Source organism: Fusarium oxysporum, chromosome VII (assembly GCF_013085055.1).
Source record: "Fusarium oxysporum Fo47 chromosome VII, complete sequence".
NCBI classification, from domain to species: Eukaryota; Fungi; Ascomycota; class Sordariomycetes; order Hypocreales; family Nectriaceae; genus Fusarium; species Fusarium oxysporum.
In genome coordinates this window covers 3,809,480-3,829,967 of record NC_072846.1, presented here as the reverse complement: position 1 = coordinate 3,829,967, position 20,488 = coordinate 3,809,480, and the positions used below count along the sequence as shown (strand labels likewise).

General features: G+C 48.6%; 2 protein-coding genes across 2 annotated transcripts; both read right to left on the bottom strand.

Moving 5' to 3' along the window:
- Nucleotides 1-4,400: 4,400 nt before the first annotated feature.
- FOBCDRAFT_204621 (uncharacterized protein) lies at nt 4,401-5,210 on the bottom strand (the record flags this gene model as incomplete). The annotated part of the gene is made up of 1 exon (XM_054706244.1): nt 4,401-5,210. One exon carries the CDS (start codon nt 5,208-5,210, stop codon nt 4,401-4,403), a length of 810 nt encoding a protein of 269 aa, XP_054562219.1.
- A 4,261-nt stretch (nt 5,211-9,471) lies between these two features.
- FOBCDRAFT_139760 (uncharacterized protein) lies at nt 9,472-9,750 on the bottom strand (the record flags this gene model as incomplete). The annotated part of the gene is made up of 1 exon (XM_054706243.2): nt 9,472-9,750. The coding sequence occupies one exon, from the start codon at nt 9,748-9,750 to the stop codon at nt 9,472-9,474; it is 279 nt and encodes a 92-aa protein (XP_054562218.2).
- Nucleotides 9,751-20,488: the final 10,738 nt, after the last annotated feature.

Genomic DNA, 20,488 nt, shown 5'->3' with positions numbered 1-20,488 from the left:
ATTGGGCAAAGCAACTTCTATGAAGGCACAATCATAGAGAAACAGATCAATCGGGCGAAATTATTAACATTGTATAAATATTAAGGACAAACAAACAGAGAGGACCATTGCAGTTGAGATGGGTGATAAAGAAAACCAAATGTATTAAAATCCGAGGTTAGGGAGCATTGACGTGGCAGGGATCGGAGTGGTATCTTTAAGGCGGCACAGGAAGAGGGCCGGGAGATGGCATTGGCCTCATTGGGTCCTCACTTCAATCCCTCAACATACCATATGTTTTGAAGGCAGCGCATTGGTTGTCAATTACTCTTCACTTACGTGACGCGGCAAAATTTATTGTCACTGTCGGTACTGAGGCTCTGTCGGCAGGAGACGTGGCTGGAGATCATAGCTTATCGACCAGGGCCGCTTCCTGACGATCGCCCTCTTTAATTACCGAAAGATAAAGAAGTGAACCTGAGACAGACTAAAGTATATCGGCTCTTAGAGATGAGGCTCACAGGTCACGAAATGTCATCCGGGCCTGGTCAATGTCAACAATAACCACTGGGTAAGGATATAGTTGAGTAGTTAGTTCCATCAAGCGTAATGATTGCATCAAACCTGTGGGCTCGAGACTTATACAAGTTTCACGGTTCCAACAAAGACATATTGGCATAAAAGATAGCCTGAGGACACGCGTCGCTTCAAGCCTGCAAGCTCAACTAATGCCAAGTTCAGATACATTGATAAGAGCAACATTTTGTGAAATGTCACCGCAGTAGCCTCCTTCGATGACATTGTGATAATGATTTCGACTCTTTTCATACCGTGGCTTTACTGGAGTGATCTAGTTCACTTGTTTGACACACGCTAGTCTCAGGAATTTGGGCCGGAAGCTTGGACGAGGTCTTATCGCTAGCTCCCGTCTCACCCATGATGTTCCCCTTTCTAGAGGCAGAAAGGCTCGCATCAAGTCTTAAAGGGAATGACTTATCAAGCTTGACTCACCATGACACCAGATAATGTGGTGCTGTGAGCAGATAGGTAACACTAAGGGTCAGTCGCTGATTATTTATGTCGGTGTCATTAGAAACGCCTTGGGTTAGCTCTACCAGGTTCGCGGTAATGGCATGGAAGCACGCAATATGATCGTCTTCTGTGTGAACACTTAGTCGCATGGAGTCACTCGAATCAGGCGATTGCCAAGTTTCCCAACAGAACATATCGGTTGATAATGGTTGATATCCCAAATCGGTGTCTTTCCGAGTAGGAGGGCGGGATGTTGTTTTCAGTTGTGGCTTGGGGCACGGGCCTATTACGCCACCGTCCCACGATGACTATGCGTTTCGCTACTTTGGGCAATGTTGACCAGGGAGGGCCATGATGACTCCACCTTGTCGATCTGGCTAGATAAGTCGATAGGAAAAGACCTACGGAACTCTGCAGCTTCACTCTAACTGAGAGCATTCCTCACTGCCGCAGATACGGCCGTGGGTGCCCAGATGTTGTGGTCTGAATTGGAACGCCCACGTTAGATCTTATATGGTACGTAGTGCAAAATAAAATAAAGTGCGGGGCCTTGCATTAGGAAGCCAAGCAGATGGTGGCACCAAGGTCGCTGCAGGGGTCGGGGCCGGATGCATTTTCCCTAAGCTCCGCATCAGTTCGCTAGATTAAGGGTGAACGGGCAGAAGTATCCCACCGAAAAGCGATGTCACATACCAACGTGGTGATCAAACTTGCAGGCTTGCAGGTCAGGCTCCACGTTGAGAATGAGAAAGGTATAGATAAAGAGAGGACATTTTTATGAGAAGATTAATTCTACCCGTTGGCGAGACTTGACGGTGGCCAACTAAGCAAGCTTAGTTGGGCACAAAAAGGTGGGACAGCACAAAAGTGTGGGACAACCCCGCTCTGCCGGCTGTCGCGAATTTCATTGATTTTGTATGTGATTTTAACACAAATCTAGACGCCAATTAGTGAAAAGAAGAGAATTTTTGTCTAAGTGCATTATGCCGTCAGATCCTAACCTTAAAGCTGCCCGGGCAGTGGTCCTTTCGCGGCAACGACTCCAAAAGGGCTTATCTCGTAATGCTTCTAACGGCCTAAAGAAGGCTCTCACTTTACGCGATGCTGAATGTCAATATCCCGGCTCTAAGAAGTCATCTATTGCGCGTATCGTCAAGCGGCTTGAAGAGGCCAACACTCTCGATTTTAAGCAGGTTCCTGAGCCAAATAAGGGCCGGCCGCGACTCCTCTCAGATGACAAAGAAGAGGCTATCGTGAGCTTCATTATTTGGATGCAGAAGTCCGGTCTTCCGGCCTCCAAGCATGAGATAGAGGATGCAGCAAATACAATACGAAGCCGCCGTGATCCTGACGCCGCGCCAGTTGGAAGGATGTGGTATAGGCGCTTCCGTGAGGATCATCCCGAGCTCGATACATCGATTTTGAAGGCGAAGGAAGCCGCTCGCTTTGAGTATGAAGAAGCCGGCGTAGAGGAGACGAAGCAGTGGCTTAAACGATTTTCTGAAGTCATCACCAGATATAGAATCGGCGCCTCAGAGTGTTGGAATGCTGATCAAGCAGGAATTAGAGTAGGGATACTGCGAGAGCGGGTGCAATGCCTCGTCGTACGTACCAAGAAGAAGACTTCAACAGAGGTTTTTTCCCCTGAAGATAGGGAGACTTGTACGGTGATCGGCACGGGTAATGCCGCAGGGGCAACTACTCCTCCGTGGCTTATCTTCAAAGCTTTTCCAACGCTTGAGTGGGCAGATATCGATGGTGATCTCGAGATGCGCTTTGCACAGTCAGATACGGCGTTTTCTAACAGCGAGATAACCCTCGAGTGGGCAAAGCACTTTAACCGGCAGTCTTGGGAGAAATCTGCAGTAGTACAACATCGTCAGCTGGAATTTGAAGAGTGGTTTGGGTGTAATGAGCACCTAAAAAGCCCTTTTAACCCTCTTACCCCATATGATGATCCTCCAGGCACAAGAGGAAAGAGAGAAAAAGAGCTCGTGTGGCGGTTGCTCGTTATTGACGGCTTCTCCGGTCATGGCTCTTTTGCCTTTCGAGAATACTGTATAAAGTTCAATATTCTCGTTGCTTTCCTTCTTCCTCATTCAACTCATATTCTTCAACCGATTGATCTCGGCGTTTTTCAGTGGTTAAAGAATGCACACCAAAAAAGGCTGCGAGAGGCTTTACGGAAGGGAAATTTGAGCTTCAACCGCCGTGACTTTGCAGGCTCCTTCAAGGTATGTGTAATCAGCTTTAACCTTCTCTAAAATACCCCTTTTATATACTAATCCTCATAAAATCAGGAGATCTTTGAAGAAGGCTTCATGGCGGCCCACATTATCACAGGCTTCGAAAAGTCAGGAATTTTCCCGCCCACCGAAGAGCCTGCAGTCCGATACCTTATGAAGAAGAAGTTAAAGACTCGTAAGGCTATTGATACGCATATTCTTCACTTCTTCCGGCAGAAAATCGCTTCCCGATGGCCTCAGATACTGCAAAGGATATCGGTGACCGCTATCACGATATTTTGAGCTCCCCAACGCTCCGGGGACTCGAGGCGGTCCGGAAGATCGTCAATGAAGCTATTGTGCTTGAAGATATCGTGAGAAATCACGTTGAAGATCGCCGAGCCCGTATCGAGAAGAGATATCATCAGAGAAAGCGCGGAAAGCGTGCGAGACCGGTAGGAGATTATATTCATAATATTAGCTTGGAAGAGCTTCGTGAGCAGCAGGCTGAGTTTATTAATACAGGAGCAAAGGCCGAGCAGAGATCTCAACTTCGCAATCTCCGATCTTTTGCAATTCGGCAGATGGAGGAGATAAAAGCCGAGTGGCGAGAAAAGAAGGAAGTTATCGTGAACGGCGTTACGAAGATAAGCTTCAAACAGTGGCTTGAAGAGGTTGGAAAGGATATAGAATACGCCTCTCTTGATGCCTCACGAGCCGAGATATCCTCTCAGCTTAAAGAAAAAGAGGATTCCTTTACGATCGATACCCAGCTTGCCCCGGAAGTCCGTGAGGCTATTCGCAAGGCAGGCTTTGCAGCAAAACCCTCTCGGCAGTAGATTTTTCAAGACTCCTTAACAGCGATGATTCTGTCGATTTTACCCTTACACAACCGCCTGCCGATCCCGAATTCAATGAAGAAGATAGCCTCGTTGGTTTATCTGAAGAAGAGGATCTCGCGATGCCCTCATCGCCGCCTTGCCTACCTGACTACGAGTCTCCCTTTCCAACGGTACCCTCAACACCATGCCCGGCTCAACACCAAGCTCAATTTCGCGATGCCCTTATAAATCTTATTGAGAAAGAAAGAGCTGCTGTAGAAGCCAGTTACAGACTTCAGGAAGAACAAGAAAGCCCCTAATTTATTAGAGAAGGCGTTCTCAATCAAGAAGCTGGCTTGCCGCCGCTACAGTCATTTCCCTCGGTCAGATACAGGTAATAGCAAATATCTTCCCCACTTCCATCATCATCATCATCGTCAACGTTACTATCTTTGCCGTCTTCATCATGATGATGTCCGTGGAGAGTAGACTGTCGGCGAACCAATGTCGTCCCAGCATTAGCATCTCCTCCTGTAACACTGCCCAATTCCTCTATAAAACCTCGTGGAGGTATACAAACACCGAGCAGTTCTGGAATGGATGTTTTTCGCAAGCTATGTAGATCACCGTCTGTAGCCATCTGAACCCCAGGGACTCTTAAGTCCCTGGAAAGATCTTGCATATTATTGCCAGGAAGAAGGGGCTTTAGGACGGGCTGGACGATATGCTTGTGCGATGCCTCATAAATCTCCAAGAGGTTGGGGAGCTTGTCTGCAACAGTAAGCGCCATGGCACGGAACTTATCCTCTTTTTTAATGCGATCGGTTGGATGAATCTTGTTATAGCACGTAAAGAGGCTCCTGGAGACAAAGATATAAATACCAGCGCCAAAGACGTCTGCCATCACTGTTAGTGGTCGCCAGGCATAGATCTTCTTAGCCAAGGTGCCTTCAGGAAGACCGAGCTTCCTGCTGAGATACTTGGCTATCCTCGTTGAAAGTGCCAACCCCGCGTTAGCGTCTATTCCGTTGTTGGCGAGAAAGTCTTTGATGTCTCTATTTGACCCTGTCGCGGCTGGGCTCGACCAACGATCCCATTCACGAACGAGCGACACTTTCATATCGATCAGTCGAATGTCGTCGATCGTCACCATGTCGGGGCTGTCGTGCTGAACGGCCTGAGCCCAACGTAGGGTGAAGCTGGATAGTGTCGCCGGGCAGGGTTCAAATCCACGACACTCCACGACACATTTGTGAATATGGCGTGGATAGGGACCCAATAGGCCCACGGGTACCCGTCGCTATAAAATTTGGCAATTGATAGGGACGCATCAAGAATTGATAGGGGCGCATCGTCCTTAAGGACGCTCCAGCTTTTATAACATCCGATTGGCCCAACTTTTCAAGACCCATAAATACTTCACCATGAAGGCGGTGAAACCAGCTCCCTTAACAACCGTAGCTCTTGTTATTGAATTGCGCAGAGATGCTGGGTGTGCTTAGTAAAATTAAGGTGGTTATTTTTATTAACGCGGTGAGATCTCTCTAGGGGTTTATATCCTATGGATTCCATCTAGGACTTTAAAGTGTGATCCTGAAGTCAAGGGGAAGCTCCCAATTATTCCAAAAGTACTTCCTAGCCCAAAAGCAACTGTATCGCTGATATTCTCTAAGAATGGATTGCGCAAATGTGCTAATATGCTAGGCATGATTTACTCCACAGAATTAGAATCATTCCGTTTAGAGCAACTATCTACTTTTTCTCTTACAGTGATTGAAGGAAGAATCTCTTCGTCGCCGTTCCGCAGCTCCCATTGACTTCTTTGTCTCCGAATACTCGGTTGCGTCTTTCGCCCACTAGCACGTACTCCTGTAGTTCTCCCCTCTCTGAGAACAGCCGACCGGCGGCGTGCCTGATACCGGTGTAGGGTACTGGCTTGGCTGCTGGCCTGTTGGCTTGCATCAACTTCCAGCCTCGCCAGGGTCGACCTATTCTGGCTTCTTGGTGGCCGACCGCGTCTACGCTCAGATGCCTTGCTTCTGGCTTGTTGACTTACTCCCGATTTCGTCCTGACCACTGTCGACTTGTTTCGACTACTGGGTAGTCGACCGTACCCACGCTCGGAAGAGCCCATACCATCTGGTTGACTCTCGCTTGACCTGATAGTCAGCCTTACCGGAACCACCTGCGCAATGTTCCTGGGTCTGCCACGGAGAGCTGTAGCAATCTTGGGGTCGAGAATCCGTCGGTATGGGTCTTGAGCGGATGATTCTCGTAGTCGCCATCGTGGATGGACCTCCCATCTGGTGAATGACGCGGCAGACCCCAGCTTTGAATAGACCTTGTGACAACAAGGGATCCCGAGCTCAACCGAGACTGAGCAGTCATCATTGCAGTCCCCGAGAGGCTTTGGGAACGGATTCTTACCGGTTGGCATCGCTTTGCGAGCTAAGCGGTATTGCTTGTTGATTAGCCCGAGGCCCTTCGACGAGATTGCTGCCCGGAGGTCGCCAAGATACTCAGAGCCGGACCCCATATACTCGCGAGCAGTGAGGACCTCATCCGCTGCGCAGGCATCACTAAAGTCCCGCTCTTGGTCCTTTATCATGTCCTGCATAGCCTCGACAAGCCGATAGAGATGACTCATACCATTCAGAAGATAGCTCTTGATGTTGTTGTTGCTGGCTTCTGTCCCAGATGTGACGCGGATTCCAAAATTGCGATACTTCCTGATGAAACAGCGGGCCCACTGAGCTCTTACAGGCATGTAAGTTCCATGGAGATACCGCAGAATAGCTCGTTGGTCGTCGAACTCTTTGCAGAGGTTTCCCCATGCCTTCTCGTGAGCTTCCTCGGTCTCGGCAAATAAGACGAACTTCCACATCATGAGAACTCCCTGGTAGCTATGAGGGATGACCTCAGATGATGTCGCATGGATAGATTGTTGATCTTTACGGCTTAGCTGAGCCTGTCTCTGTGGGGCAGAGTCATCTCTCTCGGAGTCGTCGTGGCTGCTACTCCCATCGCAGCGGTCCATAGCCCACTTCTGCTTTGACTTGAGCAGGACATTCGAATTGATGTGGTGGATACAGAGCTGTTGCTGTACATCGGGAAACTGATCGTTCAATGCGGTTTTCATCTGTTCGTCGAAATCTGTAATGATAACATCGGGTCGTCGGATGGAGTGCTGCTCTGCAAGCTGTCGAATGCTCTCGGAGAGAAACTGAAACCCCTCCCGTCTCTCGTTGTCGATTAACCCGAAAGCTGCATTAAAAACAGAACCAAGACAAGTTTGTCCTGTTGCCTGGAATAAGGGAAGTTTGAAGCGATTGGTATTATATGTATTGTCGAAGCTGATGACCTCGGGGAACCGCTTCCACATCTGAAGGCAGTAGGGAAAGGTCCAAACAAGTCCAACGAGACGGCTTGGCTCGTTATCCACCCATTTGGCGAGATAGGGAATATGCAGATCGTCGAACAGCTTGATCAGTGCCGCGGTGGGAGTATAGCCACTCAGCTTGTCTCGATTGATGAGAGCCCGCGCGTTATAGATGTCCCTCTGCGTGAAGATTGACTCGGGATGCTGCTCCTGGACTACAGCCCGTACGTCACGGGCCCGGATACCTACCCGGCGGCTCATAGACTCAATGGTTGCCCTGACGGGTGTAGTAAGTCGTCTGTGGGAAGGATGTGCAGACGGTCTAATGCTACGATCATGGTTGTGTTGATTATGTTCCGGATTCGAGTGACGACGTAGAACCCATTTGCCTTCTTCTAGAGCTTCAGCAATCACCATCCACTTACATCCACACTTCCGGGATTTCCGCTGCCGAAGACCTGCGCCTCGGCTGGGTCTTGGGTCTCCGTATCGATCGCACCGAAGAGAATAGCGGATCTTCCTCCCCTTATACGAGCGGCCGTTGTGCTTTGCAAAGCCAAATCCATTAGCTTTCGCGAAGGCGTTGACTGAGTCAAGGAGAGTTTCGACTGTTGGGAATGGGTTGCCTGGGATCGGTGGATTCGGGATTGCATCCGGGGCGGGGGATGAGGAAATCCTATGCGATGAAGATCTGATCTCTTCAGGGGATTGTGGCCGGCTGGACGTCTCTCGAGGCGGGGAGTAGGGAGGAGGGGATTCGAGCGCATCTGAACTGAGTGGTGACCAACCCCATCTCTCTCGCCATTGGCGTACTCGTTCGTACGACTGGGCAAGTTCAAGTGTCAGTCTTCGGTCTGTCCCGATTACTTCCTGCACGAGCTCAAGGGCAGATTGGAATTCGGCCCTTGCGGGCGACGACTGTTCTTGTGGTGATTGAGGGGGGAAATAGGAAGGTAAGATGTCTGTTTCTGGGCCTGGTATAGGTATTCTGACCCGCTGCGGTCGTCCTCCCCGAGATGGGAAATCGTTTGAAAGGTATATCTCGTGATCAAAGCGGAGCTCCCATAGTGGCTCATGAAGCCCTTGAGACCCATGGGGCTGTGGCGCGGTCGTGAATATCCGTGGGTAAGATGCAAAGAGGTTTTCGATTGCATCTCCGTCGCCGGCTCCGTAGTACCGGCCGACACTTGTTCCAGTACTGCTTGCTGAAGGTGGTCTGCTCGCGAGTATTGGTGGGCTGAAACTAGCTTGCCGGCTCTGCCGCTGTCGTTTTCGAGAATGCGATTCGCAGCTAGGACTGGGGCTTCGGGCGTGACGTCTTGAATCGCTCTCTGAGCTAGGAGGTGACTCCGATTGGAGCATGACGAGAGACCTAATGATTGATGGTTGAGAGACTGATGTTCGATCATCTGCTCATTTAGATTAAAGAGAGCTGAGGTCGGGTACTTCGGGAGCGTCGGCAGAATCCTGCCTGCACTAACAAAAAAGTGACTGGCGAATCAGAGGCTGCAAAGCTGGAGCGTCCCTAAGGACGATGCGCCCCTATCAATTCTTGATGCGTCCCTATCAATTGCCTAAAATTTTCCAAACTTTCCAGAATATCTTACCTAAATTTACGAATAAAACTATGAAAACATTTCTATAAGTAGATGATCGCATTTTGAATATATGCGAAGCTTTCTCTCGGTTTTAAATCATTTATTGTAATTTATTTGGATTTTTACAACGTAGAGAATTTTATTCCCACGGGTACCCGTATCTAGAAGCGAGATTCTTATGTAAGCGCAACTTTTAAGATGTTTTGGTTCTCCGAATTCTATATATTATTCTGTAAAACTATCTTAGAGATTTGAAATACTATCAAAAGATACTGTAGGCGTTTTTTTTTACATTTTTAAGATCTTTCTTTGTGTTGCAAAATGAAGAATGATGAAAAACTTTATAGCGACGGGTACCCGTGGGCCTATTGGGTCCCGGCGTTCAGCAAAGGTATGCTCAACAACACTGCCTTGGTCATAAATAGTGGGATTAAATCTTACACGTGATAGGCTAGCTTGTCGTTGGGGAAGCCATAGTACGTCGCATACGTCTTCTCAGTGTAAAAGTCTATGAGATCTCGGGTGTTGTATGTGAAGGACGCATCGGGGATGATGTATCTTAGGCATAGATTGTAATCGCCACCGTAGCTCTTCTCGCAGTCATAGTGTTTACCAATCTGGTCTCGCAGTGGTTTCAAGCTTTGTCTTGGGAGGAAAGTCTCGAGGAATCTGTTGAATGACGTTTGGCAGTACGTCACGGTAATATCGAGAAACATTCCGAGTTAGCTCTTGTTGGAAACTTCGGGAATCCCCCTTCCCTTCAGGATTCAGACTAACAGTCTGAAAGTCCTAAAGTTAGAATCCTAGATGAAATCATCTAGAGATATTAACCCGAGAAGAACTCTCATCTCAATAATTAACAACCAAGTTTCATAAAAATATATATATTCACCCAACACTACTGTGCAATATAAACAACAACTGGTGGAGGCTGCTTTTGGAAGTTGCTTGAATAGGTATACTGAGAAGGTAAGATATTCAGGGAAAAGACTGGTATAAATGATAGGTGCTGAACCGATAGTTAAAAATAAGAGTCACGGTAGCCAACAAGAGATGATGATTGAAGTCAGCTAGCTATTTAATACAATACAAGTCTATTACGCCCGGTAGGACAACGCCCAAAGGGCTCTGAAGCTAAAGATACATACAATTCGCTAGCTATTGCTTTGCTCTCGCCAAGCCCATACAATTCTCACCTTGTTCCTTCCAGTCTAGTCATTGCTTTCCTTCTTAGTCCTCGTGATTGTTAGTAGTAGCAGGTCAACTTGAAGCCTAATCCCTCCAAGTGTTCAGTTTCCTATCTTCGGCGGCTGAAGCGGTGCCTGCTGTTGACTATTTGAGGGCGTCGGGGGTTATCGGTTATTATTGATAAAATGTTGCTAGGTGAGTGGTGTTCCTGTCATCTCTGTTCTAGACGACCTGTAGCGATCGCGAATCTGATTGTGGCTCGTACTGCGTCCATTCCTGACCGTCTGATGCTGCCTTACCTCCCAGATGAAAAGAGAGGTTGTCGCGTTTCTCATTCGTACACTGAAACATCTCTTTGCGTTGTGTCGTCCATTTCACGCACCGAAAGAGGAAATGTTCTACCGTTTCCTTTGCCCGCCTACATGGGCACTCATCCGTCGGTGCTGCCCTGATCTGATATAGATAGCCGTTCAGTCGCGCCATTCTGGTTCTAAGCTGCACCAGCACGCTGGCTTCCTTCCATGATAACTGGTCGTATAGCAGGCGGGTATGTTTACCGGGCAGAGCTGAGTCGACCTTCCTCGAATGCCTGCCAACTCCATCTGGTAGCTTTCTCTCATTCCGCAGGCCTGCCCTTGTTCCACTGAGAATTGTAGTCTTTGCTTTGATCGCGCCTTTTCGCGGCGTGGCGCATGGCTCGGCCGCATGACGGGCTGACATCTTGGCTATCTTCTGGATTTTGAGTTCACCACCCGATGGTAGCCAGATGAGATTGACTCTGTTTCCGTCTTCTCGGAGCTTCCCTACGGCATCATATATCCTCCGAATATGGCTTTGACCTGATTGTTGGCGAGGATTTCCTATAGCTTGTGCCGCCGATCTGTTACTCGTCAAGATCACAACGACTAAATACTTCATCTCCGGCAGACAGTTAAGCCCATGGGCGATAGCTGCCAATTCGGCTGCATAGGGGTTGTGTTCTTGTCTCGTGCCCAGCGTGACCGAAAAGTTCTCAATGATCTTGCCGGCCCTCGCCACTGATGCGGGAATCCGAACGGTTCCTCCCATGCCAACGAGATCGTTCCTCGGGGAGCTGCTTGTCGCTATTCTGACCGCCCATCCTGCTTTGGCTAGTTCTTTGATATGGTCTTCGTCTTCCCCTTCCTGTCCGCTCAGCACGGCTTGCATACGTGACTCCCACGGTGCGATGGCGAACGGCTGAATGACTTCCATGGTATTTCTTGGTAGCTCTCTGCATACGTCTGCAATGCGTCTAAGAGGAGATATGAAGCGCCGGAAAGCTTTGATCCCCGTAAGAGGCTTCTGACTGGGTTAGTCCGCGGCAGCGTATGAATGTCTACCCAAAGCTTGCTTGCTCTTCTCCAGAACCGTTCATGAATGGTCGCTATGTGAGCTTCCGCTTCAGCTACCCCTGTAGCCACGCTTGTAAATGATCCTATGACTGTCTGTGCTCCTACTCTTTGTACTCGATGAATGTCATATGCCGACGCCGTTTTGCAAGCATGCATCCAGACGTTGGAGGCATAGTTTACCCACAGGAGCTACCATAGCTGTGAAGAGCTGTCTCGTTGTCGAGGGATCCATCCCCTTCAGGCGTTTCAGTTCCATTGCAGCTTCTAGCCCCCTAGTCGCTGCCCTGACTATGTGCTGTTTGTAGTGCAGGCGCGGGTCCATGACGACCCCAAGGACCTTGACTTGGTCTTTGGGAGAGACTTTCTCGCCCTTGATGGTGAACGGTACCGAGTCTACCCTGCCTGTGTATCTAGTAAAATGTATGATCGCCGTCTTTTCCGCTTCAAAAGTTGCGCCGCTGCGCTTCTCCCAGTCCAGAGCCTTGTCGATTATTGCTTGTATTCCTCTCCGGTTGCTCTGGGCTGTGGGTCCAGACACCCACGCGGTGTAGTCGTCAACAAATGCGATGGCGTCGATTTGGGTCTGCACTAGATCCGCATTGAAGAATAAGAACAGCATCGGTGATAAGGGCGATCCTTGCGGAAGTCCGGCTTGCGGTAGAGGCTTGCTCTCGGAACTTTGTCCATTAATCACGATGGTCGCGGTTCGCTCGGAGCAAAATGCATCCACCCAGCGCAAAATCCCTTCAGGGATCCCTCTTGCTTTCATCCGCTGCAGCAACCTCTCTTTGCACACGCCATTGTATGCCCCTTTAACGTCGAAACTAATGAGACTCACAACATGGCGTGAGCGCCAAGCTGAGAAGATGTGTTCTTGTAGGAGTATGAGGGCTTGCTCTGCTGATCGCTGCTTCCGCGCACCGAAATGGTTGGTCGGAAGAAGTCCGTAAGTACCTACCGCGTGGGAGATCCTCTCAGCAACTACCGACTCTAACACTTTACCTAGCGTAGCGAGAAGCGAGATCGGCCTCCACGCTTTCGCGATCGTATAATCATCTTTGCCTGGCTTCTTGAGTGGGATGATTCGAGCATGTCTCCACTGGTCTGGTATCACGCCTTCCTTCAGTGATGTTTGAAAGATGGCGAGGACGTCGTGTTTCACCGACGGCCAGATCTGCTTCCAGACAATCGCTGGTAGCCCATCTTCTCCTGGTGCCTTCCATGATTTTGTCGCCCACAGTTGACGTTCCACTTCTTCCAAAGTCAGGTCGGGCATCGTTACTGGGGCTCTCCGATGCTGCAGCCCTTCGTCTTCGATGTTGTCTGGTAGTGGCGGGAAGAACTTGGCAAGAAGCAAAAAAAAAAAAAAAAAAAAAAAAAAAAAAAAAGTGGCGTATTCTTGATCTTATTCAATCTGGCGTGAGAGCCACAATTGCTACGGTCCCGTGCAACAAGAAATGAAGCACACCATAGTAGGTTAGCAAAGGTGGCTCGACTCACTGCTAGAGTGGAGCAAGACTCCATGTCAACCTGGGTGGGGTTCATTCCAAACTTTGCTCTAGCTCTACACGTGTTGGCTTTGAGCTTGGGAGGCAACTTTGTAAATGCTCCCCGCCACGTGGTCGACGTCTTAGATTTAGTCGCTCTAGTATCCACGACTATCCCGAAATCACACTTCTATGGTCGACGTCGACCAACGGCGAAGTCTAGATGCGCTCGGATCGTCGGAAATATTGCTTTCAAAACGGCATCGTTATGTTACATCGTCAAAGCTCCTCGTGATCTCGTCATACTCAACCCCTCAACCGTCAACAATGGACACTGCAAATGCATTATGATTTGAGCCTCGGCCACGAAGTCTTCCAGGCTCTTCTCACATGAGAGCACGGATACTGATTCGTCTTCTGTTGACTTTATTTAAAGCCTAAAGAGCTCCAGGTTGGGCAATTATCCCTTGCTAGCAGATATCTATTCACTCAGAAAACTTGCAAGAGCTGAGCCCTATTGTTTGGTACCATAACTATGCTTCTACAATTCTTATCAATTCTCTGGTCATTTCTGGCGTTGACTTCGGCTGCCCCGAGCGCTTCTGCCACAAAGGCCTGCCAGGATATCTCGAAAGTCATTCCTGACCGAGTGTCGTTTCCACCGAGCGTGAACTACAAGACTGAATCAAGCGAATACTAGTCTACGGTATTGCGCGACATCAAACCTGCGTGTGTAGTTACTGTAAAATCGGCGTCCGATGTATCTTCAGCTATTAAAATTTTGAACAAATATCCAGACGTCAAGTTCACGGCAAACAGTGGCGGACACGATCCCAATCCTGGCCATGCGACTGTTCGTGGCGGGGTGTTTATCTCATTGAGCGAATTGACTGGCGCCACCTATGACAAGACCAAGAAAGTTGCCTACATCAAGCCCGGCGGAGAGTGGAACAACGTTGCTTCTACGCTCGGCAAAGAGGGCGTTGCTGTTGTGGGAGGTCGTTTGGGTAAGTCATGCCCCATTCATGTTGCGAAAAAGTGCCGAGTCTAACACGATATCGAAGGCTTGGTTGGAGTTGGAGGCTATCTCCTCCAGGGCGGAATCTCTTTTTTGAGCGCTCAATATGGCTTGGCTGCTGATGTAAGATAATCCCGCGTCAGTGATATACCGCTGACCAGGGCTGCCGTCAGATCAGATTAACAATCAGACATATCAATCAATTCAATCAATTCAGATCAAATACGGTATCCTAACAGATCAATCAATTCAGACACAAGCATCTGTGCATCTGATATGTCTGATATCCTTGGAAAGGAAGATGACTACCCCAGAACTGTCGGATCATCCATATTTTCCGGTCGTCAGAGTGGGGCACTTCCCTAACAAGCAGTGATGCTACAGGGCGGAGTCAAGCCGATTGGCTGGTTTTGAACCCCAGCCCGCTCAGTTAAGTTGCCCCAGTACAACACAACCCTAGCCAGAGAGAAGCCAACACATCCTTCAATGTTTGGAAGCATATCTTGGCTGATGGGTTTCAATCTGTTGAAGCCCCTGCTGATTGCAACATACAATGCATGCATGGGCAACCTGTATAACATGTTAAGAAATCCCTTAACATGTTAAACAGAACAAGATAAGAAAAAATACAGATTATGATAACAGAATAAGATAACAGGATAACAGGATAAGGAACACGATAGTGGGCCCATGAGGCGATGAAATCAAACAATTAATTTAACGACTCTATTCTATATCAGTCAATATCCTCCCTGTCTTCTAAATCATCATCTGAATCAGTAAGATCATCTTTTAATGCGGAAAACATCATCGGTAACCCAAATCCACCGCGGGATATCTCTTTGAGTGTCATAAGCCTACACTTGCGTACCGGACAGGGGGTCTAGCCAACCAGAGGACATCAAATGAAAGGTACATTCAGCCCCACCTAATTTATGCGGTGATAGAAGTCCCAACAATTCCCGGATTTACATAGGGGTACTTTGCACTCCTGACAGCCGTACCGTGACTGAACCCTTTTGCCCCTATTCCCATTATTTGTATTAGCTTGTAAGGGCTGCAGCTGACCCTCTCCAACCCGTATTCCTTTACAAGCTTTACAAGGCGAGGGGTTTTTATTTCGGACCCAATTATGCAGTGTTACAGGCGTAAATTCGTCTCCAGTACGAAATCTCTGCCTTGACTGACTGTCAGGTTGATACTTAGCAATAAGGCTATCCACAATGTGTTGCCGCCAGTCAGCTTGTGACTTTATAGGCTTCCACTGTGGCTGCCCTTTAAGCTGTAAAATGAAGCTATTGATCAGGGCTATTTCTAGCAGGAAGTCCCAAGCTAGGGCCTTCCAGCTGCCCCTACGGACACGGCGGTCAGGGCTCCAATAGGCTCGCCTTTGGTCACCTTGGTCCACAGCATTCATCTGTTCATTGTAGATAGCAGCAATTGACGGGATAGAAATAACCTTCACAGGCTCGGCACCAAAAAAACGCTTGATTGGCCGTGCTGACGGTTGGTCTGTTGTCGGTCTCTTCCTCTTGCGGTCAACACGTTCAACGCCTGTGAAAACCGTAGATAAAAATAACACAAGAGCGTTGTCTTTCCAAATGATCTGATTAACCTAACCAAAGGTAAATTAGTAAGGGAAATCATAGAGGTCCTGTCTTTCTAACTGACCAGGTTATCCTTCGTAGGGACTGCCGTAAGGTAGTTGAACTCAAGGTCAGCGGCTGCTGTGTTGTCAACCTTCTTCAGCTTAACTAGGGGTTCATGGAAGCCACAGTTCTGACGGGCTGTGCCTGTGGCTCCGTGCCCTAGTTGACGGAGCCGGCGGAAGAGGTTAGGGGAGGAGAATAGGTTATCTAGGAATACGTGATACCTGGCTTTTGGCAGCAATTTTACTAGGGCAACAACCACAGCTTGGGTAGGATTTAGATGCTCTGCTCTCTCTGACTTCCTAACTGGCTGTCTTTGCCGCTGTTTCCGTACCTGTGGTGATTTTCGCCGGTAAGCAGGCCTGACCCCTACGGGCCCGTATTTTCGATGTGGCCGGTGCCAAAGCCACCGGAGGAAATAGCCTTCTTGGGCCACAACCCAAGCTTTGAAGCCTCGAGGGATAGGTTTGTTAGGTACGACTGTTGTCTCTAAGTCTCTCCCTAGGAAGCGGACCATACACTCATCTATAGCAATAGATGTGCCTGGTGAGTAGAAGTCTAAAGACGCCTGCTGTATATGGTCAGACCAGGACCTAACCCGGATAAAGGTTCGGCTATAATCCTCAATAGAAGCTTCCTTATCGATAGTTGTGTGGTCAAAAAGGCGAAGGTTCCGTGACAATAGCTGGAATCGTGTATAAGTCATCCATTTTGTAATTGGATGAAGAGGGCGTTGCTTCCCTAGGGACGAAGCCTTCCAATAGTCCTTGATCTGCTTATCTGTGTGTAGTCTCATATAAATGAAGATTGCAATCCATATATAGATTTCTGCAGCAGAGGTTGATTTCCATTGGAATAGCCGTGACTGTGGCTTCAATGTACGACGGCCACAGCGAGCCTCTTCAAGCACGTGGCTAGCCCAGCTATTCGTGTAACAGGCCCAGCTTTCTACTAGCGAAATAGGTACAAATTGCTGGAATAGCAACAGCGGCTCCTGGGGCAAGGCTGTGATCTTAGGGGCCCGAATTGGAAGCTTCAATGGCCGAAAACGGTAGCCGCGGGAGGGATCCGGAGCTTTGATTGGTCGGCAGGTATTATCAGCTGGCTGCTCACGGCGGCTGTTAGCAACAACAATACAGCTATCGTCATACGCGTTGATCGCTAGGTCGGAGGCTTGTTGAGAAGCCATGAGGCCGTAGGGAATGAAGAAGAAGAAATGTATGATGAAATGGGTGGGGTTGATTCCTTTGGTCCTCCAAGTCACTCCATGTACCTCAGCCAAAGCGGGGGTCATGTGGGGCTCGGTACGGAAGTGTAGGCTTATGACACTCAAAGAGATAGGTATGATATGACCTTCGCGCAACCAGCTGCCTATACACTCTACCCTCTCAATGTTTGCACATTTAATCCGCAGCCTATCTCATGAGCATGTCCTGCGCGCCCCAGAGAAGGCTTTCTCTGGCTTGGACGACTCTGGTGAGATGGAGAGTATCGCGATGGCCATGCGGCTAAGTCGTGGATATCTTCTCCGCTGCTCAGATGCGCACCACCATTGAAGGGGCGTAGAATCGATCTCTATCGGCTGATCGGTAATGAAGGTCACGAAATCATCCTCAAAACGCAACACGGCGGTCTTTACCTTCATATTCCTCGCCAACTGAGCTAGTTTATTACTCTATTGTTCCACAATGTCCGCCACAGCGCTCGGAGCGGCTAGAGGCTTAGTAGGGAGCTCAATATTGTATTCTTCCTCCCAAATCGCTTGTGCTCCGCCAATTGCGTTGTCGTACCACTCATCCGGCCAGTTCTGCTTAATGTATGCGTCTCGTTTCGAAGGGTCGAGAAGGAGAGCGGCGGAATAAACGGGAACGTCGTCGGTCATGGTGTAGTATATATTCATAATGAACCAGCCCATATCGATGGCATGTAGCATGCGTTCATCGCGTGTCTCGGGTGCGCTGTAGTGCTGCTATATTCGCATTAGCATCTATCTTAGCTGTTGAGACCGGCGATGAGATGTCCTCGCTACGTCGCAATGAGATGGCTCACCTTCTCGTTTTCATAATGAGAAAGAAGGCAGTCCATTAGAAATAATGACTGTGAAAGAGATGCTTTATTGCCCTCAGCGCACAATGTGGCCCCATCAAAGGGTTGGAGAAATAGGTACGCTTTCTGAAGCAAATCCCAATCAGCCGCTGTCAATCGATTGTCTCCGTGGATCTGCTCGTGTTCATGCATGAATTGGACGATCTGCGACTTCTTTTTGAAAGGCTTATCGAGGACATGATACCATGAAGACCACCGCGTCTCATTATCGATCCCTAGTCGCAAACCGATTTCATCGTCCCAGAGCTGGCTATTAAGCGATGAGCAGCGTGCCCAAACAGCCAGACCATGCAGTTTACATAGCGCAGGTATGCCATTAATACCTAGATAGTCCTCATCAATATCCGATCTCGAGAGACGTCTGCGTCCTCTATGTCTTCTGGTGGTGAGGGTCTGAGAGAAGCGAATTAACAGGTCTTCACTAGTGACTTCAGATGCGGCTTCAAGTGCGGCGATGAGGGCTTCATTCGATGACCCGAGAAGGAAGGCTTGAAGGGAGAGGTTGATGATGTGGCCGATGCAGTGGATGCGGCGTTTTTTGGGGTCATAGTCGATCTACCGCTCATCATTAGATTAGTCCTTCAAAAACGGCCGCTAACTTACATTAAGATTCTCTTTCAATCGACGTGATATGGACTCCAGACATGTGTCGTTTGACGTAGCGTTATCCCCGGTGTGATAGCCGAGTTTTGGCATGATTCCGAAGGTCTCGAGAATACTAATAATGAGATCAGCTTGCCGCTCTCCAGAGTTGTTGCCGCGACATTCCGGTAGCCCTAGAAGTGCCTTCTGCAGCTGATAATCCTGATCAACCCATTGAGCACAAACAGCCAGTAGCGCATGACGATGTGGCGATGTCCAGAGATCGGTGGAGATGTGAATAGGCGAAGATGCGATTGCTAGTTTGCCTTTGATCTGATCTCTGTAGAATACGTGATTTTCCCCAATGTGACGCATGGCCTGACGTATGGACGTGATTAATTGATCACCGATGGTCGGATTGCATGCCAAAGCGAGATACTTCAACTCGTTCCATTCAACAGCTGAAAAAGGAGCTCTCCGCCGTGTGGGCAGTCCTATAATGGCCTCATTGTATGCCTGCCGATTGAAAACCTGCCGAAGACTATCCGGTGTAGGAATAGATGCAAACATGGCGGGTAATAAGCGTTGATTCGATGATATTGGCGAAGGCGGCGGCGGCGGTCGAAGCTGTGCAGCATGGCGGTTTTTGATATGCTGTACAGCTGTTGCTCGATGCCCATGACTCCATTTAGGGCATAATCGGCACATATAAAGCACAGTGCCTTTGGTCTTTCGTTTGCGGCCGGCGGCAAGCGGTTTATTCTTATCTGGATACTGCCGATCCATAATAGAAAAGAAGTTTGAAGGCAATTGATCAGATCTCTGAGAATTAGAGTCGCCGATCGACGATAAAATATCGCTTTCTGAAGCCATAATGATGGGTATGAGATGAAAACTATAATACGAAAAGTTTCCAGTATTTGCGATGTCTGGGGCGATAAAAAGCTGTTACATTCAGCGATGAATTGATTTCCATAGAACCTCTTGGTTCGCTATCTAATGAGTGAAAAATAGGTCGGTTTCTCATACCTAGGGTGAAGGGCCTCCGGAGCCGTTGTGCTGAAGAACTTGCTTTTCGGGAAACATCGATGACACCAACTGCTAACCGGAAGTTCGGACTTCCGACGCGCCAGTCAGCAGCCTTTCTGAACGGCTGAGAGACCTTACTTCCGGTTTGATCAATGTATGACCTTTTGGTCCGTTTGATGAGACAAAAGCAATGAAAAAAGCTTACTTCAGTTATCCTGTTTATTCTGTTATCCCGTTATAACAGATTAGTGTGAGAGCTTTAACATGATAACAGAATAACAGAATAAAAAAATATTAACATGTTATACAGAACAAGCAACAGAATAACAGAACAAGTTGCCCATGTATGATACAATGTCGGAGACCGCTATAAAAGGCAGCCTTGCTAGTAGCCCGTCGTCATCGCCGCCACCGCCCGCATTTCCTCGTCTCGGATCCTGGTCTAAGGCCATCGCTAAGCAGTATGATGCCGCTTTAACTTTGGCCTCGACTGCCGATTCGTCCGTTGATGACCTTTACAAGATCATTTGGGGCCAACGACGTTTTGTTATTGCAAGCCTCTTAGATAAGAGGAAAGGTAGGGGCAGGCGAAGGTGGATCGGAAACCATGGCTGGTTCCTTGCAGAGTTGAGGAAAGACAATACATCCAGTGGAGATATCTGGTGTTGCCGGCTGTGCGATGATAAGGGTGCGCCTCGATTTTTCAATGCCCAGTCGACATCATCGGCATCAGCTCATCTTTTCAAGTTCGTGGTACTTGCCATTTCCAGGTTATCACTAACGACTTTTAGAGCTCACAGTTTCATGAAGATGCGCTTCCTGTACATTCCCGAGAAGACTACCTGCAAGACGATGCTCGTTCGGTGAGCAATATTGCCAGTATGGAGGGTCAGGAGCGCGCTAGCATTAAGGCAAGTATAAACAATGCTTGGATTAAGTTAAACGAGTACTATACTCTCCTCGGACGGTCGCCTCTGTTTGCAGCCCCTGTTGTTCGGAATCCGGACCTTGGACTCCGGTGG